This window comes from Aquila chrysaetos, chromosome W (genome assembly GCF_900496995.4).
Source record: "Aquila chrysaetos chrysaetos chromosome W, bAquChr1.4, whole genome shotgun sequence".
NCBI classification, from domain to species: domain Eukaryota; kingdom Metazoa; phylum Chordata; class Aves; order Accipitriformes; family Accipitridae; genus Aquila; species Aquila chrysaetos.
Window position 1 is genome coordinate 8,484,900 of NC_054457.1, and position 25,968 is coordinate 8,510,867.

The 25,968-nt window shown below is 40.9% G+C and overlaps 1 protein-coding gene across 1 annotated transcript in view; it reads right to left on the minus strand.

Moving 5' to 3' along the window:
* LOC121232755 (potassium/sodium hyperpolarization-activated cyclic nucleotide-gated channel 1-like) overlaps positions 1-25,968 on the minus strand; it is a 240,105-nt gene that overhangs the window by 63,102 nt on the left and 151,035 nt on the right. The window contains exon 4 of the mRNA XM_041121157.1: positions 9,640-9,858. Within this exon, the coding sequence (XP_040977091.1) occupies positions 9,640-9,858 (219 nt within the window). The remainder of the gene's footprint in view (positions 1-9,639; positions 9,859-25,968) is intronic.

A 25,968-nucleotide genomic window follows, 5' to 3' on the forward strand; every position in this document is an offset into this window, starting at 1 on the left:
ACGCAAAGTGGTTGTTTTTGTTTAAAAGAACTTTTTTCTTGTTGTTTTGAAGGGGGCTTGATTTTAAGGATGCAATAGATAAATAATAGATCACCAGGCCATTTTTCAGTCTTCTAGAGATATGTGGTCTAGACACAGAACATAATTTCTGAATTTCTTCCAGATGAGGTCATGTACTGCCCAATCAGAGGCTCTTCTCAGCAGATGAATTCAAGGTCCATCAACAAATCCTCCATTATAAGCTCCTATGTCTATCATGGTTCTTCTACTTAAAAGAAGCTGACAGCCTCTCCCCCCAGTGCAGTCCCAGTTCTTTTCCCTCTTCATCCCTCCCTACCTCCCACTTCACATATCCTTTGGCTCCTACTTCCAGCAGCTTTTTTCCTTGCAGGCATACCACAGGAAAAAGTCACAGGTGCCTTCCTCTGTTACACTGATCAATCATCCCTTTGGGCTCTCTGCCTCAGTTTTCCTTTGCGTTAGCCTTTTGGGCTGCCTCTGGTGTCAGTGGTACTCATGGCTGAGGTGAGGCCCATGTCCATCTTCTGATGCTGCCCTGACACTGCCCAAATGAGGGCTGAAGAACTCCTGATGCTGTGCAGGAGTGAAGCAGCAACAAAGAGAGCTAGACTCTTCTGCCAGGTGATTGCCCTCTCCTCTTACTTGCTTAAATTCAATACAAATTCAGGGGAAAAGAAAGACCTGTGCCAGAAAAAATATTGTTGAAAAAGGAAAAAGGATATGGAGGTATCTGAATTAGGGGAATTAACTCCATTAAACTCAGGTTACCAGCTCCAATCAAATGTATAAGAAACACCCAAAGACTTGCCTTCACTTTTCATTTAAGAATAGCTCAAAGTTTTCTTCAAAACTTTATAAAATTTTTTTTTACATTTACATCAAATTCTGCACTAAAGGTATATGTCCAGCCAGCTCTGCCTGAATATATATAGGCATCCAGCACTGCCCATAATAAAAAACAGCTGATGAAAAAATATTTTTTCTAGAAGGCAATTGTATAGATGCTTATGTGAAAATGACATTTTCCTAACCCCAAACTGTACAGTGCTAACTCATAGCATTGTGCATTTTTATGAAAAGATCTGCTTTCGTTATGCTTTTAGTAAATACTTAGTGTTTAGAAAAATGTGTTCTAAAGGATTTTTTTTATTTTTTGTTTTGCACAGTTTGGCACAGGTATGATGCAGCTGGGTGGATAGCACTTGGCTTGCACAGTACCTGCTACTGGGAGGAACCAATCGCCTTTTTAGAGATACAAGGCAAAAATAAGCAGCCTGATTACCCCAGCAAGATTGACTGTAACAAGAAGCTGACATACAATAATGAAGTACCGGGAAAAAAACAGGAGAGCAGTCTAGTGAGAACATTCTGACTGATTTTTATTCCTCTCCTAAAGTCTTACCCTCAAACTGAGGATATGTACTGGGTCTGGCTGGGATGGAGTTAATTCTCCCCATAGCAGCCCTCATAGTGCTGTGCTTTGTAATTGTAGCTAGAAAGGTGTTGATAACAAACCGGTGTTTTGGCTACCACTGAGCAGCACAGCATCAAGACATAGCCAGGACAGCTGACCTAAACTGTCCAAAGAGATATTCCATACCGTATGACCTTGTGGTCAGCAATAAAAGCTAAGAGAAAGGAGGAGGGGAGGGGGACATTCGTTATTAAGGCATTTGTCTTCCGGAGCAACCACTATGCGTATTGAGGCCCACCTTCCCAGGAAGTGGCTGGACATCGCCTGCTGATGGGAAGTAGAGAATAATAATTTTTTTGTTTTCCTTTGCTTCCATGTGTGGCCTTTGCTTTTCTTTATTAAACTGCCTTTATCTCAACCCACAAATTTTTCATCTTATTTCTCCCCCCCTGTCCTGCTGAGGGGGGGAAGTGATAGAGCAGCTTGGTGGGCACCTGGCAGCCAGCCAGGGTCAACCCACCCACCACAGCATACTATTCAGTTCCACTTGAAAAGAAACACATTTATTTTGTTATTGCTGTATTGTTAAAGGTGAGTAATTTCTGGTTTTTGTTTAGGGGGAGAGGGGGAATAGTTTTTGTCCTTACTTGTTGCAATAATATCTATTTGTTCTTTCCCATTTCAAAACCTGGGAAGATCAAGGTCAAATTAAATATCACAACTATGTGCAGCAAAAATTCAGATAATTATAATAAATGAAAATTGATAAGATGAGCTGACAGAAAGAGAAAGCAAGTGATGCTAGTAAAGGCCTTATCCCGACACAACAAACATTTTCACATTCAATGAATAAGTCTCTGTGCAGTCCACACTGGCTCTAGTGTCTGTATTTACATATTCAGTTATATATCAGAGGGTTGAGTTCATGATGGTCTTTATTATGCATCAAAATATTTAAATAATCTTTAAGAATAAATAAAAGAATTAACATATCTATAAGTGCAAGCATGTTCTTTTAAATAACAGTATGCACCCTTTGACACAGAACATCTGAAAAGTTTTTTCTGAGCTGCAGCTATGTGTTTTTTCCCTTTCAGAACATTTTGTAATTTGGCTATACCAAATATCTTTTAATAACTTGTTTTATTCTAAGAAATCTCAGCACTTTCTACAAGGATCAATAAGGCTCACAGAAGACAGGAATACTACATCTATCCATTTAGCAGCCTGTCATTGGATGGTTGCCAAAATAGCATAAGATGATATAATGATTCAGAAATAATCCAAAAGTCAAGACTTCCAGACCCTTTCTAACTAGAAGACCCCATGGACTTCCAAATAAAATCACAAACCCAAGAATTATAACTACCAGAAACAATCCATAGATACTGGCTCAGGCATTGGCTCTCAGTTATTCCTAAATATTTAGGAGAGGTGGGGGAGCAGAGTGTGTTGTCCCCCAGGGAGTCACGGTCATTCACCTTAACCCTCTCAGGCACAGTGCATTTTCCATTCCTTTCAGCAATGTAATGTGTTTTGAGCTGCTGATGTGAGGAGTCTCCTTTCCATTTTCCATCTGCTTCATCTCGCACCAGCACAAGGAGCCCAGAGCAAGTGGCAGGGACATACTCCTGCTTCAGGTGCAGGTTGGCTCTGAACCTGCCCCTGCAGTTTCCAGGACTGTCCTCTGCCCCAGGTGCATCTTGGGCAGGGGAGGCATTTCCATCTGCTCTTCTGGCCGCCTCCGAAGAGAAAGGTGGTCCCTCTTCCCTGTTTTCAAATGAAGGAGCTCAGATGTCTCACTGCACAAGGTGCTTGAGTATGTGCCACAGCTTCATGGAGGGGAAGGGAAATGGAAACATGCTTCAGCCACTGCTGCCCCAAAGCACCCTGAGAGCTTGCTGTTTCTTGTGAGTGCATGTTGAGTATCTCCCCATGTGCTACACAGACAATTTAGATATCCAAACTGCAGCTGTGAGAGGCAAACTTGAAAAGCCAGTGCAAGGCCCCATGCTGCAAAATCTAAAGCCATCTTCCTGCCCTAACCCTGTTATTCATTTGTAAACATTTATTTGGATGCTTAAAAAGAAAATGAAAAATGAACAATCTGTGCTTCAAATCACAATGCTATGTAAAAATACCCAAAACCAATTAGTAAGTTGCTTTTAAATAATCTTTATATGCAATTATTGCTTTTTATCTGTAGAAAAGTACATTTAGATCCTTTTCTCCCTTTGAACTAGACTGATTTAACTGAAAATGTGCTAAAAGACCATAAATTAAGAGAGAAGATAAAAGCAGAGTATAGGGCTAGGAGGAGATGTCTTTTGGGACATTTGAAGTTGATGTCAAGCCCAGAATTCTTTCATATCTTTAATAATCATTTAACATATCTTCCCAAGACTAGGACAACATCCACTATATGGAGATAGTTGTAATTTTTTCCATTTCCTATGATATGCATATGGTTGAATTAAATATATTTTATGCCTCTCTAATACTTGCAACTGGTAAAATTGCTTTGTCTGTCTTTTCTATTTTTGAAACCTTGCGCAGTTGAGTTGCTTACCAATAGAGAAAAATCAAAATATACAAAATGATAGCATAATGAAAATGGATCCAATAGCTGTCATTTTATCAAACCAATTTTAAAATCTTTATGAACATGAGACAATCTGTATGCTATCACAAATCTTGCCTCTATTAGCTTGTTGTGACTTTGTTCCTGGATATTTTATGCCCACAACAGACTGGAACAGATGAAATACTAACCAATCTTCAGTCAAGATTATTCAATGATATCCAGAGCGTTAGGTGAACATCTTCCTATTAAAAAACTGCCAACATCGAAAGGAAGAAGTATGTTACTAATGATCTTTAGTTCCTTGTCAAGTGACTGTTCATTTGGCTGCTTTGTTTCGCACTAGTTTGTTAACAAATTCTGCATATGCATTTCTAGTTGTTTCAAACGTTGCCTTAGCAAAGGCAAATGTCTTTCAGATATGGTGAATTCCTAGATATTAGAAAATTTCAAAGGAGTTATCTCTTAAAATATGACTTCTATTTACTGATGCATTCATCTTGGACTTATACCAAAGACTGGGGAGGGAGAGTGCTAAGATGCCATTGATTCATTGACGACTTCTGTCCTTTTATAAGGTAGAATGGTCTGTCAGACTTCCTTATTGAAAAGGGAATATGGACTGAGTATACCTGGCTTGGACACGTCTTTCTTCTCTGTAAGGCATTGGCACTTCACTCACTGAAACTAAGTTCTGATGTATGTATTCACTCTGAGAGGTATTTTTGATCTGAGAACAGTTCCATTCACTTCAGCAGAAAAATCTCTGAAGCGTTCCTCAAAGTGACCAGAATGCACTAATGTGTCCTTTTTTTGTAGCAATTCTTGGTATGTGATTTTATTGTCCACCTTCTACATTTGGCAGCTAATAATCACTGTTAATTTCCTCTGATAAATTATGTCTTTGGCCCATAACAGTAAACTCGTGGAACAATATTTCCTTTCTTACCATACTTTGATTTCTCTCAGCATGCAATGCTTGGCACAGGTCAAGTTCTTAGATGGTGTTTGACATATTTGGCTTAATGAAAACTCTCTCTTGTCTTCCTGTGTTTATTTCCTCCATTTTGAATTATGCCTGTTCTAGTTTTGCATACCCTGAGCTTTGGAAGGATCTGAATGAAGAGGATATGGTGATTTCAGCAAATATGTCACTTCTAGCTGCTTTCAGTGTGAGAAGGACCAGAACTCTCCTTCCATTAGTTGCATTCCACAGATACATTTATGAAATATCATTTTAGCTACAGCAGAAAAAACAGTAGGACAACAAGGAGGATAAGATTTTGGCATCATGTTACTCAGAGAAGAACCTAAGAACAACATCTTTCTTCATCTCCACTATCATTCTATGTTGCCTAGCAATTCATGTTAATTCCATTATTTTCTGTATCTCTTATAAAGAAAACAATGGAGCCAAGAACTACAGAGTCCTATATACATAAGACTAAAAAAAAGAAGTTGATCCTAGCATTTAAGCCCCAAAAAATCTAAACAAGTCACAGTCTCCTGATTTTTCCAGTTTTTGAATTCCAGGAGAAAAAAAAGCAGCAATGCACTAGGCAAAAATAGATATTGCAGTATATATATTAAAACTCTGAAACCTGTGGCTGAAGATTTGATTTACTTTTTTCTCAAGTCTCAGTTAAGTGAAATATAAGCTATTTTTATCTGTCAATAATTTAGAAAATATGCTGACAAAATGGATAGCATAAACTGGTCTTTGAAATACCCATTTATCTAGTTTGCAGAGTAAAGAAAAATATACGATATTCATTAGCAGTATATAGTAATGATTTATAATTCTTAGGCCATAATCAAAGATTTATTTCAAAATATATGATTAACTATGATAAAGCAATGGACAAGAATATACAAACATGTCAGTATAGTTGTTATAGCTGATACATATGATTTCAGGGTCTCAGAAATCAGTAGAAAAAATTCTTTAATTAAGACATCCTTTAGCTCTAGCCCATAATAACTGGCATACAAATGGCTGCCAGAAAGACAGAGAAACATACAGTTTCTGGCTCATTTCTTTCATTCCTGATTGTCAATGCCATGTTATGCTTTTGCGTCTGATGTCAGGAAACAAATAAAGTAAAAACAAAAAGAAGAATGAAAATGTTCAGAATTGCAGGAAGTGAAAAATGCCAGACATTTCTATACTAATGTTTAATAAAGTGTGTGCATAAAAAACAGGGGAAAAAACAAGAAAAGCTTTGTTATGTGAAAACATGAGAAATGCAACACCACTTGACTGCTGCCAGGTATTAATTTACACCAAAAATGCAAATGAAACAGGTTTTACTTAACACAGTTTAAAATATATGAATATTTTTACACATGCACTATATTTCTGATGCTCAAAACATTGTCATATCATGCTGCAGTTATACTAGGTTTAGGATTTCCTTCTCTCACTCATTGTCTCCTAAACCTCTCATCCTCACTTATGTTTTAAGATAACATTGTGTGGGCTTTCTTGCTTGCAAACTTCTGTTTTAAACAGCTGTGAGATTAAGGTGTCAGCCACTGGCTAATTTTTCTATTGCTGGACTTATAGCTCATCCCTTACCTCTCCCTGTCTCTTATATATTGACTCCATGGTCTTGTTGCAACTTGAGCTTAACAAAACTGAATGTAAACTTTTTTTCTCCCACACACTCTTGTCTTCCTCTCTCTTTGCCTGCCTGCAAAGAAAATGCTCCAATCTATCCTACTCAAATCGGTTTTTGGACTTTTCCCTTTTTCTTGCCCAGCAAACTCAGGCCATTCCTTTTCATCTTCAATACATGCCAGGGACACCCTCTCCTCTACTTACTCTCTGCCAGGTTTCTCCCCAAGGCTTGTGTTCCATCACACCGGGATTTCTGCCCAATTTGCCTTTCTGGACTTTCTTATGGACATATGCCAAATACTATTGCTCAGGCCGTGTTTTTTATTTGCTGATTTGAACTCTCTGATTTCACTACCTTGCTCAGCTGACCTCTCTCCTGGCATGGTGTCCTGGTTTTGGCTGGGACAGAGTTAATTTTCTTTCTAGTAGCTGTTATAGTGTTATATCTTGGATTTAGTATAAGAAGAATGTTGATAACACACTGATGCTTTCAGTTGTTGCTAAGTAATGTTTAGACTAAGTCAAGGATTTTTCAGCTTCTCATGGCCAGCCAGCAAGAAGGCTGAAGGGGCACAAGAAGTTGGGAGGGGACACAGCCAGGGCAGCTGACCCAAAGTAGCCAACGGGGTATTCCATACCATGTGACGTCATGGCTAGTATATAGCCTGGGGGGAGTTGGCCGGGAGGGGCGGATCACTGCTCTGGAACTAACTGGGTGTCGATCGGTGGGTGGTGAGCAATTGCATTGTGCATCACTTGTTTTGTATATTCCAATCCTTTTATTATTATTATTGTCATTGTCTCTCCAGGCAGGGAGAAGAGGAAAAAACCCTAAACCCTAGAAGCCGCAGGTTGAAATTTGAACTGGCCAATCGAGACGTGCCAGGTACACAGAGGTGACCTTCTTGGCCAATAGGGATTAAAATGACCACAGATCAGATTCGACAAGGGTATAAACAGGGTCCCACCAGAGGACATGTTGGAATCAGTCCTCCTCGGAGCAGCGGGTCTGCAGTCAGGTACTCCCTCTTGGGTTGGGGCACCGCCCGCCCGAGGTAACTCCTCGAGGGAGAGAGCCCTTATCTTTTAGGTGAGTGATATGCGTATTTTGAGCCATCACTTTTAAGTATTCTTAAGTAAGTTGGCTGTGTAGTACTAATTCCCCTTACATCATTGAGCCCGTGGTTTATAAAATGTTACCAGACTTCTAACTAACTTTTTACTGAAGAATAAATCTGAGCTTTAACACCTGTTGGATTTGGTTGTGCGTGCATCCGTAACAATTATTGTTATTATTATCATTACTAGTTTCTTCCTTTCTGTTCTATTAAACTGTTCTTATCTCAACCCACGAGTTTTACTTTTTTTTTTTTCTCGATTCTCTCCTCCATCCCACTGGGTAGGGGGGAAGTGAGTGAGTGGCTGCGTGGTACTTAGTTGCTGGCTGGGGTTAAACCATGACATAATGGTATTGTTTACACTATCCTCCATGACCTGTTAGATCCTCTCCAAGGACAGAAGGAATGGTGGCCAAAGGTTAGAAATGTAGAGAGAATTTAGTGGAAGAGAGTTCTTTATGAAACAGGAAGAAAAAGTTGATTCAATTTCTTATTAGGTCCCTTGTAGGTTGGAATTAAAAAAGCATAAATAGGTACAGGGTGGGAACTTTCTGAAATGAGCATAAAGATGCACTAATTAATAGTCAGTTGTGTAATAAAAGGCAGAGGCAAGTATAGGTGAAGCTATGAATCCAGGTGATGAGGCAAGGAATGGTGGCGTAAGGAAGAAAGGATCAGAATAAACCTCAGCAAGGGACAATAAGGATATGCAGAGTTATTGAGGTGCTTAAAAGAAGACAAAATTGGTTATTATAGCAAATGGGGAACTGAAGAGGCCATGTGTCATGGTATAACCTAGGCAGCAACTAAGCACCACGCAGCCGCTCACTCACTCCCCCCCACCCAGTGGGATGGGGGAGAGAATCAGGAAAAAAAAAAGTAAAACTCATGGGTTGATATAAGAACAGTTTAATAGAACAGAAAGGAAGAAACTAATAATGATAACACCAATAAGTTGACAATAATAATAATAAAAGGATTGGAATATACAAAACAAGTGATGCACAATGCAATTGCTTACCACCCACCAATCGACACCCAGTTAGTTCCAGAGCAGCAATCCACCCCCCCCCGGCCAACTCCCCCCACTTTATATACTAGACATGATGTCACATGGTATGGAATACCCCGTTGGCCACTTTGGGTCAGCTGTCCTGGCTGTGTCCCCTCCCAACTTCTTGTGCCCCTTCAGCCTTCTTGCTGGCTGGGCATCAGAAGCTGAAAAATCCTTGACTTAGTCTAAACACTACTTAGCAACAACTGAAAACATCAGTGTTATCAACATTCTTCCCATACTGAACTCAAAACATAGCACCGTACCAGCTACTAGGAAGACAGTTAACTATCTCAGCTGAAACCAGGACACATTATAAAGGAAAGAAAGACCTCTTCTGAGCACTTCTCTGAGGTAGTTCCAAACTAAACTAATTGGGTTTGGTCCTCATTTAAAGGCCATTCTTTTAACATGTTCAAGTTTTTCCCTAAATTGCAGTCCAAAGGAAGTTGTATAGACATACCCAAGGTACTGAGCTCAAGGCCGTCATTCAAGCTACGTAGATCAAGTACCTACAGAGTATAGCACAGGGGTATAAAGCACAGTCTGAACCAGAGGATGGAGTTTTCACAGATTTTACAGAGTTTAAAGCAAGTTTCACATCCAATATTTCATTCAATGCATGTGACACACAGAACCATGTGCACTCTAAGGAATGTGGGTTCATGCAGGAATATATTTAGCCCATGGCATGTTCTGAATTCAATGAAATTTGCTGCAGGATTCAGATGCTACTAGATTATTTCATGTAAACTTGTAAGGCCTTTTCCATTTTTAAAACATCTCATTAATCTATTTCAAAACTTAAGAATTTACATTAAAATGAGTTACCTTTTCTTGATATTGTCGCCGTGAGGAATCCAGAGACTGAATGAGGGCAGTGGCGTGACCAACAAACATGGCATAACAAGTAGCCCCCACAATCATACTCAACATGGTTATCCAGAGGTCAGACATGCTGACAGGGGCACGGGCTCCATAGCCAATGCAGAGCATATGGCTCATAGCTTTGAAGAGTGCGTATGAGTACTGCTTTCCCCAGGAATCGTTCTGCAAGAAAAGAGACAAGTGACTGAGCCAGCAAGCAACTGAAGGGAAAAATACATTTGTACCTGTATAGTGGGATCATAGATTACTGGCTCTGAAAGAGCAGTCTAGTAATGTATCCTCTGTACATGAGAAGAGATATTCCTTCTAAATTAAATGTTACATAAAGTGTCAGAGATTCTGCCAGATAGTACTTAGCACAGTGAGATGAAATAAAATTGACTATTTTTAATACATAATTGTTTTCTTAAACGTGGGTGTTAAGCTAATTACAAGGAGACTAAAAGTCAATTATATTTTACAGTCCATGGCAGATGGATTAGAAAGAGCTGAGCATGCAGACTTATCAAGCGCAAGAAGGTAGTATTTTGTTTTAATATGCATGAACATACTCCTATGGCCCCATTTCTTTCTTTTCAGTTGTCCATTTTAACACACAACCACATTTCATCTTATCAGATGTTTCACTTTCCAAGGAGAGAAAAAGTATTATTTGTTGTAACATATGCTTGTCCTGTTTTTCTTGTAATATTGTTTATACCAGAAGCATCTCAATTCAAAAGAAGTCTGTTTATTCTGCAATTATAGCAAACCCATGTTCATAGCCACTATCTGTGAAACACAGCTCAAAATAAAAGGTGAATACCTGGGTCCTGCATGTCTGATATGTAGCTACCCCTTCCCATTCTCTCTGGGAGATTAGAAGGACCCGACAGCTCACTCACAAGCTTTTAAAATTGCAAAGGTGTTGTCAGCATCCTCCCTTTAGCTTTACATAGAGACAGTCAAAGGGGTTGTTCCCAGAGAAAAGCAGACACTTTAACACATTCCAAAATGCCCTGGGAGTCCTTGTCAGATTTTTCTATTTTCCTTGTCAAAGGAATGAAACGAGAACAGTTTTATAGTTCTTGATCATCCAGTGCCCAGGAAAACAAATTGTGCTTGGAGGCACGCAGCATACATGAGAAAACACAGTATTTGCCACAAAGAACTGAGAATAATTTCAGAAATGAAGTAGTGAAGAAGGAAGAACTGGTATGACATTAGTAAGATTAAACAGTTATCCAGTAAAGTGTCTAATATACAAGACCAAAAATAATAAACCTGTTAACATAAACAAATCTCCAAATGAGCAGTAGCATTTATATATAAAATTTACATATGAAATATCAATATTTGTGTCCCTCTTCCATCCATACAAGTTTTGCTCAAATGCTCTTTTTCCTCAAAGAGCTTCAGGCTTGCTCTCTTGCCTTTTAAATGCCAAGGTTACAAACTACTCTTGTGCTTTTCATCTATTCAAATGCTTTTTTTCTAGACCCTATCAGCTAAAATAACTGGTAACAGAAAATAAGCTAACAATTCTTGGATTGCAGATGACAAAGTTACTATTTATTCACTAATATAATAATTTACAAATTAATGGTTCCTCTGTATTTACACTTGTTTCACTTTCTAAGTTAAAGCTTTTCAGATTTGTGAGCTGTTTCTGTCTTTACAAATGAAACTTCTGTGTTGTAGATACTGCTAAGGAATAAATTTTCAATGTCTGTACTAAAAAAAAAAGAATTATCTTAGATTAAAATTACACTGCTGGTAATCAGGTGGGTTTCACTGAGTAATAAGGATATAAGCTTCCTTTTGTTTTGGGGCTTTAAAAAAATACTCAGAAAATGAAAGAAATTAAGAAGCTTCCCTCAAAAATCTCCAGTTCAGGATTCAAATATCCAGCTGGAGCACAGAAACTCCTTGCCATCTGGGTCAGTGCAGTATTTTAATCCAAGTTCCCTGTCTCTCAGGAAAGCAACTTATATCAATCAAGGTTCGGTGTATTTTGAAGGACTTTCCTTCCAGCTGGTATCAATCTCCTTTGGGTGGAAATAATTAATAAGGGAATTGTTAGAGAACCATACCAAATTCTTTGGCAGTTGCAGCTTTATATAGACTACATTGGGGAAAACAATAAACTACTTGCTGGAAAAAAAATTAAATCTGAACTTTAAGGCTACAAGTAGCATTACTAAAGTCATAGTATTCAAGAGGTTGTAAGATCAAAACCTCACTTCTCACGAGACTCCATACAGTGGATCTCACTCCTAAACTGTACTTTTTAGCATAACTATTATAAATATTAAATAAAAGCTGATCTTGATCTTGTCTATGAACCTTTTCTATCATATCCTCGGTGTGATAAATCTCAATTAAAATTCTTTCAATAAAATGATATTTTTACATCAAAGCGTTTGAGTTAATCCAAAAGCTGGTTGATTTTATTTCTTGACTGAGATCCTTTCCAAGTCTGTGAATTACAATTTTAAGTAAAATACCACTGTCTTTAAGAAAGAATAAGAAAACGGAAGTGAGGAGAAGCAAGAAGAAACAAAATACAAGGAGGGCTTTCTACTAAATATGTAACAGGGTGAGTGAAAACTAAGCTAAATATTAATTGAGAAGTAGTACCACAAGGGAATAAGTGAGCTGTAATGACAGAAGAGAAATAACTAAAAATGTATAAAATAAAAAAATATATATTTAACCATATATCTACCCATATATATGCCAAAGTAGCATCCAATACCTCAAACAGTCATGATTACATCTGAAACCCGACTGGAGGTCAAGGCCATCTCAAATGGCCATTTTGTTATATAAGCGGCATTAGATATTACTACTTAGCTTGTCATAGACCTTGTTACAGGCTAGGCACATTTCAGACATTTGTGAATGGATGGTCCTGAGGAGCTGGTCCTCAGATGGGTAGAAAGGGTTTAGCAGAAGGAGAAAAAGACCTGGTGAAAAGGCCTGACAAAACATTTAAATTCAACTTGGATTTGTCTGAGGATTTTGTTGCTGAAAATACTTGCCAATGCTTTTTTATTTGGGTTTTTTTTTTTCCTTAATAATCAGTTGCAAACATTGGTCTTTTTAGTTTCTATGGGGATTTTTTTTAAGATGGTGCTGAACAAATGCCATTGTGGAGAGTACAAATTTCAGGACAGTTACTTGTGTTGTTCACTGTTTTATCCCAAATATAGAAACCACTTAAAAAGAACATTGGTTCTAATGTCAAATTCTATAAATCATGTATGCTGCTACCAATGTTACTATATGAAATAATAATTATTATTTAATTATTTTTCTACTTGTGTTGTATAACCTAAGGGTTTGGCAGGAGCAACCCTAACTTTGTTTCAATGTGAGAGGTTGGAATTTTCCACAACCCAATTCTGCTGTGCTGCTCTTTGCTGTACAAAAGTGAGGAGTGGCAATTCCTCTGCTACTAGCCTACAGAGGTTTTTTTTTTATTAAGAAGCATTTTTGCACTTTCATCGTAAGGCTATTTTTACATAACACATTCACATATAATATTCCTGAGTTAATAAAAGCCCATCCTATGAAATAAATTCCTCTGTTTACATAGACAGCTTTTCTTTAATATAATTGTTAAATATTAATATTTCTATAAATACATGTTAAATGTTTCCCTAAATGGTCATATTCTGTTTTTAAAGTATAGATTTTAAAAAAACTCCAAACCCCTATGAGATGAAAAAATCTCCTACCAATCAGTAAAAAAGGGCATTTAATTTCTTAGTTGACAATGGGTTGATCACTGGTTCCAGATTAGCAGTAATCGGTTTAAAATGTTTTAAATAAAATTAGATTAATTGGAAAAACTATTAAAGACTGTAATCATGAGAAATACGAAAGCTGTTTATCCAAGGACTGATTACATAATCTAGCTTGATGACATTAGGAAATCTTCACATTTGTGAAAGCAATGATCACTGATCATTTGCAATTAGTTTTGTAAGTATATACATTAACTTAGCAGTTATCCTAAAGAATACATTCATCACAGGGCACTTCTGATTTTTAAAGGTCTGTTTCCAAGCCTCTTCCTTCACTGCAGGATGCTATCCTTTGTCTCATAATTTCACACAAAACTGTTACAAATATCTTTTTGTAATATTAACTCTTCAGTTCATAAGAAATAAATCACAGAAATGTCACATGGCACCTTCTAAGGGACAACAATAAAAGGCAAATTATTTTTCTCAGTGGATTAGGAAAGGGTTTCTATTTTACTGGAATCTATGGAGGTTTTCACCAGGAGATTTTGTTGTCATCAGACAAATCAATTCCACTTCCATATTGTAGTCATTCCCTCAGGCACAGCTTATCTTCCCTCAACCATACCCTTGCACTGAGATATAAATTGATTTAGAAATCTCGTAACAAGCAGACTATTGCACAGACAGTAGTGGTTTCCAAATTTTTTACTCGGTTCCTTTTTCCTTTCACATCACAGTTGCTGCGTGTGTCACAGAAATGGTCCTCTCAGTTTGCAAGGGCATGCTTTACAATCATGGAGCAAGGATTGACTTGGGAATTAAGTGAAATGGTTTCTACAAGGATCTTGAACTCACACTCCTGATTCTCCCTTTCAAAACTGCAGTAAGAGTGGGGGAGTAGCCTGCCCCTACCCTGAAGAACTTGCCTTGTAATCCATCACATAGATCCATTCATGCCCACCATAGACTTTGGATTCTCCTGAAAGGAAGTGATATCTGAAGGAGGGAAGATGGATACAAATCTTGACAGGGTATAGATGGTCTGTGTCTATACTAGTAAATTAAAAAATATTGGAAAGCATTTCCAAGCTCTAGAACTTGGTTCACATGGGTATACTCTTAGAAACACCCCTGACGTGGCACTGGCCACATAGCACTCTCCCAGCAATACCAGTTCTATTTGGAAGCTGGTGTGGGTGAGGATCCATTCCTTCTAGGCTGCTGACATGAGTCTGTCCTGTGCTGAAACCCAAACAAGATTAATACTATGGACACACTAGGTAGCTCATATCCCACTCCTTCCCCAGTGCCCATTAAAAGTGGGCACTTTTAATTTATGAGAGTGGAGGCACAAAGACAGTCCATAAGCCCTCTGGTTTTAGCATTGTCACAGAAAGTTATTGCACAAAACAAATGTAAAGTTCAGGGTGGGGGTTCACAGGTGGAAGAAAGCACAAAGCATCCTTGCTGGTTTGGTAGCACATAGTATAATGCAGTGGTGGCCCCAAGGAAACATCCGCCTAAAATCTGGAGGATGTGAGCCACTGCTGGTCAAAGTTACTGTAAAAATTACAGTCTTTTCCAAGGGGAATTTGATTAAACTGTATTTATGTCTTATATAGCCATAATATAAGTTATTTTTATATATTTATCTGCAAGCCATATTTAAAATATAATTTAACTAATCAAAAAGGCATGCTAATAAAAGACTATATTGCATGTTTATGACACTTCTAATATGTCAAACAGAACTAGAAAAAAAGATACGTTTCTTACCAAATCCTGCATCATCTAAGTTCAATAACCAAATCTTCCCAACAGTTACACTTAAATTTCCATAAAAGTTTTATTGACATCAAAAGTTTCTCATGCTCTAGATTTGGCATCTACATGTCTTCAAATTCTGGCTCTGCTTTCATATTTCAGAATACAAGTTATATCCATTAGCAGTAATTTCCCTGTGTCAACTAAGTTATATGCATATAACACTGACATCAGACTAGAATTGGGCCCCTATAAGAAATCTATCATTTCAACAGCAATCCATATATACATTTTTATATGGATATACAGCTTACATACTTGTCCATCAGTCAGTTGCATAATTTACTGCCTCTGGCTTCATACAGTTCCTTAGAATGACACATTAGTTAAAATCTCAAACAGCAAATTACAGCAAAATACTATCATCTCAGCACTTCAACTTTAAAAAATGTTGTTTGAATACCACAGTGAATAACCAAGCTGGCCAATGGGAAAGTTGTGCAATGTTTATTGTTTCAAAACTCATGCAATGGTGAATGTACTATCATGCAAAACCTCTACTTCTTATCACAGCTATTATTACTAAGAATCTCTTGTTTTCTAAAACTAGTAAACAAAGGCAAAGTGAGATCAGACTTGGAAGACTAAAAATTCTGCTGTTATTCAAAAAATCTTAAGAAGCACTAGGAAGAAGAGTATATTTTAGGAAGTGTGTAAGTACATATGATTTAAGGAAAAAAAACCAACCTGAATTGGTAAGCTCAGTGGAATAAGCAGATATCTTCAGAATATTCTCAACATTTCTCTCTGCTGATATGTGTACAGATAACAGATGGTGCAAATGATTCAGCATATACTTTCAAGACCAATATGGGCAGAAAAATTTTAGAAAGTGTTTGGCATTGCATTTCACAGGAAAAGAGGTTTGACTGGAGGAGCAATGACTAAATATTATATATTTACTTTGTCCAGAGTTGTGCAGTGACTTTGCTGTCATTACAGTTTATTCATGTTTTGGTGCTATGTCTTTGGCACTAGCCATCAAACAAAAACACAGTAGTGAAACAGATCTTTCTTCTGATTATTTTTCTTGATGCAGAGGAAATTAAATATTCCCCTATTAAAAACAAGCAGCAAGAATATCTCCCTGTGATCACCTTTTTGTGGTAAGGATGAATAATTTTATTTGTGGAATCAGTGTGGTAAATCATAAACAGCAATAACTGTGCAAATATTTGGCTTATGCACACAGCCTGGTCTTTCACATATATTTGAGTTATGTTCACATGAATATGCCTATTGCATTCAACAGGATGGTTCACATAAGAAGATATGCTCAGAATTTCATAGGGGAGGCTTCCCTGTACACTGCTTAGTACTGCTCTTTGTTCTGTGTATCTGTACCTAATCAGAGATACAATCATAAATTCCTACAGTTGTATATAAAAGTCACAAGATAATAAATTAAAGCTTATGGGAAAAATACTTTTTCTATTCTTTTGCCTATGAATCAGCCTGCTCTGACTCAACTTTTTATCTGGTCACTGTGCTCCCTTCATTGAACCAAGAACAATAAAGACAGTTCGTAATGCATGAATCCCATTTAAAATAATACTCCATTCCAAAGGACTATTTTAATAATAATTTTTAAAGAAATACAGCTTAAAAAGATGTTACAAAGCTTTTATAAAGTTTAGAATAAAATTTTAAAAGCACGGAGTATGTCGTGGTTTAACCCCAGCCAGCAACTAAGCACTATGCAGCCGCTCACTCACTGCCCCCCCACCCAGTGGGATGGGGGAGAAAATCGGGAAAAGAAGCAAAACCCATGGGTTGAGATAAGAACGGTTTAATAGAACAGAAAAGAAGAAACGAATAATGATAATGATAACACTAATAAAATGACAACAGCAATAATGAAAGGATTGGAATGTACAAATGATGCGCAGTGCAATTGCTCACCACCCGCCGACCGACACCCAGCTGGTCCCCGAGCGGCGATTCCCCGCCCCCGTTTCCCAGTTCCTATGCTAGATGGGACGTCACATGGTATGGAATACCCTGTTGGCCACTTTGGGTCAGCTGCCCTGGCTGTGTCCTGTGCCAACTTCTTGTGCCCCTCCAGCTTTCTCGCTGGCTGGGCATGAGAAGCTGAAAAATCCTTGACTTGAGACTAAACATTACTTCGCAACAACTGAAAACATCAGTGTTATCAACATTCTTCTCATACTGAACTCAAAACCCAGCACTGTACCAGCTACTAGGAAGACAGTTAACTCTATCCCAGCTGAAACTAGGACAGTATCCACCCCTTATTCTATACCATTGACATCATGCTCAGTTCCCATACCTTTAGTTACATCCTGGTCAATCACCATCACCTTTTCCATCCCTTTGAGACATATGAACAATGATATATGTATATATGTATATATGTATACATACACAGAGATATCATTCCTTTAGTTTATGGGTTATGTTCATTAAATGTTCGTTGAGTTCATTTAGTTCCCGACTCTGGGCTCCATCTGTCATACCAGTCTTTCTGGGCAGGAGGGATGGTGCAAAGCCCTCTCAGACAGTAGAGCAGAATTGGGCTTCAGTGCAGTGTGACGATGTCCTAGTTTCAGCTGGGATAGAGTTAACTGTCTTCCTAGTAGCTGGTACGGTGCTATGTTTTGAGTTCAGTATGAGAAGAATGTTGATAACACTGATGTTTTCAGTTGCTGCTAGTAGTGTTTAGACTAATGTCAAGGATTTTTCAGCTTCTCATGCCCAGCCAGCGAGAAAGCTGGAGGGGCACAAGAAGTTGGCACAGGACACAGCCAGGGCACCTGACCCAAAGTGGCCAACAGGGTATTCCATACCATATGACGTCCCATCTAGTATAGGAACTGGGAAGTGGGGGCGGGGAATCGCCGCTCGGGGGACTAGCTGGGTGCCGGTCGGCGGGTGGTGAGCAATTGCACTGCGCATCATTTGTACATTCCAATCCTTTCATTATTGCTGTTGTCATTTTATTAGTGTTATCATTATCATTATCCGTTTCTTCTTTTCTGTTCTATTAAACTGTTCTTATCTCAACCCGTGGGTTTTGCTTCTTTTTCCCGATTTTCTCCCCCATCCCACTGGGTGGGGGGGGGAGTGAGTGAGCAGCTGCGTGGTGCTTAGTTGCTGGCTGGGGTTAAACCACGACAGTCCATTTTGGCGCCCAACGTGGGGCACGAAGGGTTGAGATAACGACAAACCTGACCAGAGCTCGTTAAAACAAATTTGTTATAAGCATTCATTATATTGGTCTTATAGTCGCTGGTCGTTATGTTGATTTATGTGTTCTTAGAGTTGTTGCTCTGGTTTTTAAAGTTCTGTTATGCATCACCTCGCTTGCTGTATGTAGTCCCCTCTTCTCCTGCTTATCATCCGTGGGAGGTGGATTAAGGTTTTTGCTTTGATGTATTGTATAACACTGGTTTATGGTATGATAAAGTCATCAGTTGTGGAATTAATCCGGTATTTGCACTCAGCATTGTCACCTTTATACTGCGGGAGCCATCTGTGGGAAACTATTAATAATTATACCATTTACCTTTCCTCCTTGGAAAACCAGTCTATGAGTGGGATACCTTTTTTTCCCCTCTCCTTTCTCCTTCAGTCCAGTTACAATGGTGTTTGGGAATTTTGAAAAATTTGAATACTCTTGGGATGTTGATACCAGCACGGTCCTAGCCCTACTGCTAGGAACTAGCATGCTTCTGAATGTGGTTCAGCTCTTGTTTAAGGTTAAACAACTATTTAAGAAGATCACCCAGAGGTCTGCCCCGAGGCTGGATAATTATGAGTGGCAGGGTGTGTGGGGTAGTATGGGCAAGTACCTAGAAAAGTGGGCACCTCCAGTGTTTTGGAAATTCACCCCTGAACAAATGCAGAATCCAGAAGAACTAGTAAAATATTTGGAAAAGGTATGCTGTCACCCCGGCAGCTCCAGAGAGATACAAATCACTGCAACGTGCTGGGGCCTGGCCCATGCCTATCGAGCCCTGTTCGACACAACTCAGCACCCCCAAGGGGAAGAGAAGGTCTCTGGACCCAACAACAAAACGATGAGCACTGCGGTCACCCAAACCCCGGCAATGGGCGCTGCGGCCCCTCCAGCCCCGGCGACGAGCATTGCGGCCACCCAGACCTTGGTGACAGGCACCGCGACCCCTCCAGCCCTGGCAATGAGAACTGTGGCTACCCAAACCTCAGCAACAGGCACTGCAGCCCCTCCAGCCGTGGCAACGAGCACAGCAGCTACCCCAAACCCTGGCAACAGGCACTGCGGTCCCTCCAGCCCCAGCGACGAGCACTGCTGCTACCCAAACCTTGGCGACAGACGCTGCGGATATCCAAAACCCGGCGAGTGATACTGCAACTGAACCAGCGGATCAACCTGCACCAGTATCAGTTGCCCCCGTACAGAAAAAGAAATATAAAAAATCAGCTCGCTTAGCAAAGGATGAAGGTGAACCAGGGCCATCACGGGAACAGGAGGAAGAGGCAGAACCAGAGGTAATAACCCGGTCCCTATCCTTGAGTGAGCTGCGGGATATGCGAAAAGATTTTGGCCGCCGTAGAGGTGAGCATATTATCACCTGGCTTCTCCGATGCTGGGACAATGGGGCTAATAGCTTGGAATTAGAAGGTAGGGAAGCCAAGCAGCTGGGATCGCTTGCCAGGGAAGGTGGCATTGACAAGGCAATTGGAAAAGGGACACAAGCCCTCAGCCTCTGGAGGCGACTCTTGTCAAGTGTGAAGGAAAGGTACCCCTTTAAGGAAGATGTTATATGTCAATCAAGCAAGTGGACCACCATGGAAAAAGGTATCCAATATCTGAGGGAATTAGCTGTGCTAGAGACGATTCATCATGACCCGGACAACCCACAATTACCCAAAGATCCAGACGAAGTCCAATGCACACGACCCATGTGGCGGAAATTTGTACGGAGCGCACCATCGTCCTATGCCAACTCACTGGCAATAATGACCTGGAAAGATGAAGAGGCACCGACAGTGGATGAAGTGGCTCGCCATCTCCGTCAATGCAAAGAAAATCTCTCCTCCTCCCTACAAGCCTGCATTTCGGCTGTGGAGAAGCTGTCCGAGGATTTCCAACAATTCAAAGAGGATATGTCCTATTGCCCACCTGTAAGGACCAATGTCTCAGCTATTAGGAGTGAGCGCTCCTCTGCCCAAGAGAGAGAATATAGAAGGTACACACCGCGAGGTGCCCTGTGGTTTTACCTATGTGATCATGGAGAGGACATGAGGAAATGGGATGGAAAACCTACCTCGGTCCTAGATGCACGGGTACGTGAGCTGCGAGGAAAAACCACCACAAAAGGGGATCCTACTAGGAAAAATGCCGCCCCAGTTTCCAAACAGAGCAGAAGGGCTGATCTTATTTCTGATCCTCTTGAAGGGACTTCCGAGCCAATTTTACGAGAAGTGAATACCGGATACTCTGGCCAGAATTAGAGGGGCCCTGCCTCCAGCCAGGTGGAGGAAAGGGATAACCGGGTCTATTGGACTGTGTGGATTCGATGGCCTGGCACGTTAGACCCACAGGAGTATAAGGCTCTAGTAGACACCGGCGCACAGTGCACTCTAATGCCATCAAGTTATAAAGGGGCAGAACCCATCTGTATTTCTGGTGTGACAGGGGGATCCCAAGAGTTAACTGTATTGGAAGCTGAAGTAAGCCTAACTGGGAATGAATGGCAGAAACACCCCATTGTGACTGGTCCAGAGGCTCCGTGTATCCTTGGCATAGACTATCTCAGGAGAGGGTATTTTAAGGACCCAAAGGCGTATCGATGGGCTTTTGGTATAGCTGCCTTGGAGACGGAGGGCACTGAACAGCTGTCTACCCTGCCTGGTCTCTCTCAAGACCCTTCGACTGTGGGGTTGCTGAGGGTTGAAGAACAACAAGTGCCAATTGCTACCACGACGGTGCACCGGCGGCAATATCGCACCAACCGAGACTCTCTGATTCCCATCCACAAGTTGATTCGCCAACTGGAGAGCCAAGGAGTGATCAGCAAAACTCGCTCACCCTTTAATAGTCCCATATGGCCAGTGCGAAAGTCTAACGGGGAGTGGAGACGAACAGTTGACTATCGTGGCCTGAATGAAGTTACGCCACCGCTGAGTGCTGCCGTTCCAGATATGCTAGAACTTCAATACGAACTAGAGTCAAAGGCAGCCAAGTGGTATGCTACAATTGACATTGCTAATGCGTTTTTCTCAATCCCTCTGGCAGCAGAGTGTCGTCCACAGTTTGCCTTTACTTGGAGGGGTGTCCAGTACACTTGGAATCGATTGCCCCAGGGGTGGAAACACAGCCCCACCATTTGCCATGGACTAATCCAGACTGCACTGGAAAAAGGTGAAGCTCCGGAACACCTGCAATACATTGATGACATCATTGTATGGGCAACACGGCAGAAGAAGTCTTTGAGAAAGGGAAGAAGATAATCCAAATCCTTCTGAAAGCCGGTTTTGCCATAAAAGAAAGTAAGGTCAAGGGACCTGCACAGGAGATCCAGTTTTTAGGAATAAAATGGCAAGATGGACGTCGTCAGATCCCAATGGATGTGATCAACAAAATAGCAGCTATGTCTCCACCGACTAATAAAAAGGAAACACAGGCTTTCTTAGGTGTTGTGGGGTTTTGGAGAATGCATATTCCAAATTACAGTCTGATTGTAAGCCCTCTCTATCAAGTGACCCGGAAGAAGAATGATTTTAAATGGGGCCCTGAGCAACAGCAAGCCTTTGAACAAATTAAACGGGAGATTGTTCATGCAGTAGCCCTTGAACCAGTCCGGGCAGGACAAGATGTTATAAATGTGCTCTATACTGCAGCCGGGGAGAATGGCCCTACCTGGAGCCTCTGGCAGAAAGCACCCGGGGAGACCCGAGGTCGACCCCTGGGGTTTTGGAGTCGGGGATACAGAGGATCCGAGGCTCGCTATACTCCAACTGAAAAAGAGATATTGGCAGCATATGAAGGAGTTCGAGCCGCCTCAGAAGTGGTTGGTACTGAAACACAGCTCCTCTTAGCACCCCGACTGCCGGTGCTGGGCTGGATGTTCAAAGGGAGGGTCTCCTCTACACATCACGCGACTGATGCCACGTGGACTAAGTGGACTGCACTGATCACACAACGGGCTCGCATAGGAAACCCCAGTCGCCCAGGAATTTTGGAAGTGATCACGGACTGGCCAGAAGGCAAAGATTTTGGAATGTCGCCAGAGGAGGAGGTAACGCGTGCTGAAGAAGCCCCGCTGTATAATAAACTGCCAGAAAATGAGAGGCAATATGCCCTGTTCACTGAAGGGTCCTGTCGCATTGTGGGAAAGCATCGGAGGTGGAAGGCTGCTGTATGGAGTCCTATATGACAAGTCGCAGAAACTGCTGAAGGAGAAGGTGAATCGAGTCAGTTTGCAGAGGTGAAAGCCATCCAGCTAGCGTTAGACATTGCTGAAAGAGAAAAATGGCCAGTGCTCTATCTCTATACTGACTCATGGATGGTGGCAAATGCCCTGTGGGGGTGGTTACAGCAATGGAAGCAGAGCAACTGGCAGCGCAGAGGTAAACCCATCTGGGCTGCCGCACTGTGGCAAGATATTGCGTCCCGGCTAGAGAATCTGGTTGTAAAAGTACGTCATGTAGATGCTCACGTACCCAAGAGTTGGGCCACTGAAGAACATCAAAATAACCAACAGGTGGATCAGGCTGCCAAGATTGAAGTGGCTCAGGTGGACTTGGACTGGCAACATAAGGGTGAGCTATTTATGGCTCGATGGGCCCATGATGCTTCAGGCCATCAGGGAAGAGATGCAACATATAGATGGGCTCGTGACCGAGGGGTGGACTTGAGCATGGACACTATTGCACAGGTTATCCATGAATGTGAAACATGTGCTGCAATTAAGCAAGCCAAACGGTTAAAACCCCTGTGGTATGGAGGACGATGGCTGAAATATAAATTTGGGGAAGCCTGGCAGATTGATTATATCACACTCCCACAAACTCGCCAAGGCAAGCGCTATGTGCTCACAATGGTGGAAACAACCACCGGATGGCTGGAAACATATCCTGTACCCCATGCCACCGCCCGGAACACTATCCTGGGCCTTGAAAAGCAGGTCTTGTGGCGACATGGCACCCCAGAGAGAATTGAGTCAGACAACGGGACTCATTTCCGAAACAACCTCATAGACACCTGGGCCAAAGAACATGGCATTGAGTGGGTGTATCACATCCCCTATCATGCACCAGCATCTGGGAAAATTGAGCGATACAATGGACTGTTAAAGACTACATTGAGAGCAATGGGGGGTGGAACTTTCAAACATTGGGATACACATTTAGCAAAAGCCACCTGGTTAGTCAACACCAGAGGATCTGCCAATCGGGGTGGCCCTGCCCAGTCAGAATTTTTACGTACTGTAGAAGGGGATAAAGTCCCTGTAGTGCACACAAAAAATATGTTAGGGAAGACAGTCTGGGTTACTCCTGCCTCAGGCAAAGGTAAACCCATTCGTGGGATTGCTTTTGCTCAAGGGCCTGGGTGCACTTGGTGGGTGATGCGAAAAGATGGGGAAGTCCGATGTGTGCCTCAAGGGGATTTAATTTTAGGTGAGAATAGCCAGAATTAAACTGTATGATATTAGTTGCTATATAACCCTGCTACTGTATGTTATCATTACTATAATTGTTATATGCTATATCCATAGTACTATAGTAAGAATCACTTAGATCAAGCAAGAAAAACTGTGATAAAACTGAGCGAAGCGCAGTAGTGATGGAACCAGAACTGACTCCAGCATGCAACAATCCAATGGTGCACACCATCCTCCTGCTGCGTCCAATGTCACCCGCTCGCCACACCGCACTGAAGCCCAGTCCTGCTCTGCCGACTGAGAGGACTTTGCACCATCCCTCCTGCCCAGAAAGACTGGTATGACAGATGGAGCCCAGAGTCAGGAACTAAATGAACTCAATGAACATTTAATGAACATAACCCATAAACTAAAAGAATGATATCTCTGTGTATGTATATATATATATATATATCATTGTTCATATGTCTCAAAGTGATAGATAAGGTGTTGATGATTGACCAAGATGTAACTAAAGGTATGGGAACTGAGCATGACGTCAATGGTATAGAATAAGGGGTGGATACTGTCGTAGTTTCAGCTGGGATAGAGTTAACTGTCTTCCTAGTAGCTGGTACGGTGCTATGTTTTGAGTTCAGTATGAGAAGAATGTTGATAACACTGATGTTTTCAGTTGCTGCTAAGTAGTGTTTAGTCTCAAGTCAAGGATTTTTCAGCTTCTCATGCCCAGCCAGCGAGAAAGCTGGAGGGGCACAAGAAGTTGGCACAGGACACAGCCAGAGCACCTGACCCAAAGTGGCCAACGGGGTATTCCATACCATATGACGTCCCATCTAGTATAGGAACTGGGGGGAGTGGGGGCGGGGGATCGCCGCTCAGGGACTAGCTGGGTGTCGATCGGCAGGTGGTGAGCAATTGCACTGCGCATCATTTGTACATTCCAATCCTTTCATTATTGCTGTTGTCATTTTATTAGTGTTATCATTATCATTATTAGTTTCTTCTTTTCTGTTCTATTAAACTGTTCTTATCTCAACCCACGAGTTTTGCTTCTTTTCCTGATTTTCTCCCCCATCCCACTGGGTGGGGGGGAGTGAGTGAGCAGCTGCGTGGTGCTTAGTTGCTGGCTGGGGTTAAACCATGACACACTATTTAGGAGAGCTAAAAAGGCAGAGTGCATTAAAGACATCATATCTTTTTTTCTGCTCTTTTCAGTTTCTGAAAGGAGCTGGATATGATGCAAAACACATTACTTAACAAGCCTCAAGCACTGCATCAAACCATTTATGAAATGCTTTTAGAATGCAACCACCAAGAAAAGCTTTGAATTTTCAACAGTAGTTATCTGATAGTGAAGAACAGGCAGATGAAGTGTACTAAATATAGTACAGTTCTGGGAGACAGCTGAAGGAGTGAAGTGATATAAACCTGACTCGTGCCTCCACAGTGTACTGCTTTACTGAAAACTGTTAGGTAGAATCTCTATTATAATAGAAAAGTATTTGCAAGCAATTTAGAAAAGGGAACTCAGCAAAAGGAACAGCATCTCTGTATTCTGTGAACAGCTCAGACTAGACAGGAAATTATGTGAAGCATCTGATCCCAAATAAAATGACAAATGAAAATGAACTGTTTATGGCAGTGGACATTTAGCTTTTTGAGTGCTATCACCATTCTCTTTGAATCAAAGTGACTTCACATGGCCACTCTGTTGGTCTGGAATTCCCATGTGAATGAAATCTCAACAGCTGAATCATTAACTTGAATGCAGCCATACAGGTACATTTACGTTGCATTCAGGGCTCAAATTAGCATATCTGCAAAGAGCTGTGCTCTATGAACTCTACAACAAACATGCCATAAATTTCCACGAGGATTTTGGTATCTCTTGAGAGAGACAAGTTCATCTCAAGTATGAGTACACTTCCTTAGTCCTGGGATGCAAAGGAAAAAGGGGATTTATTTTGTCTCCTACTTATTCTTCTCTTTTCTCTGCCCACCTTCCTACCTCTTCCCCAAAACCTCTTGTACTCTTCACCTGAAAGTGAGATGCACTAAAACCATTGATGCATAATTCTAATTCCATGTTCAGTCTTTTGTATAGC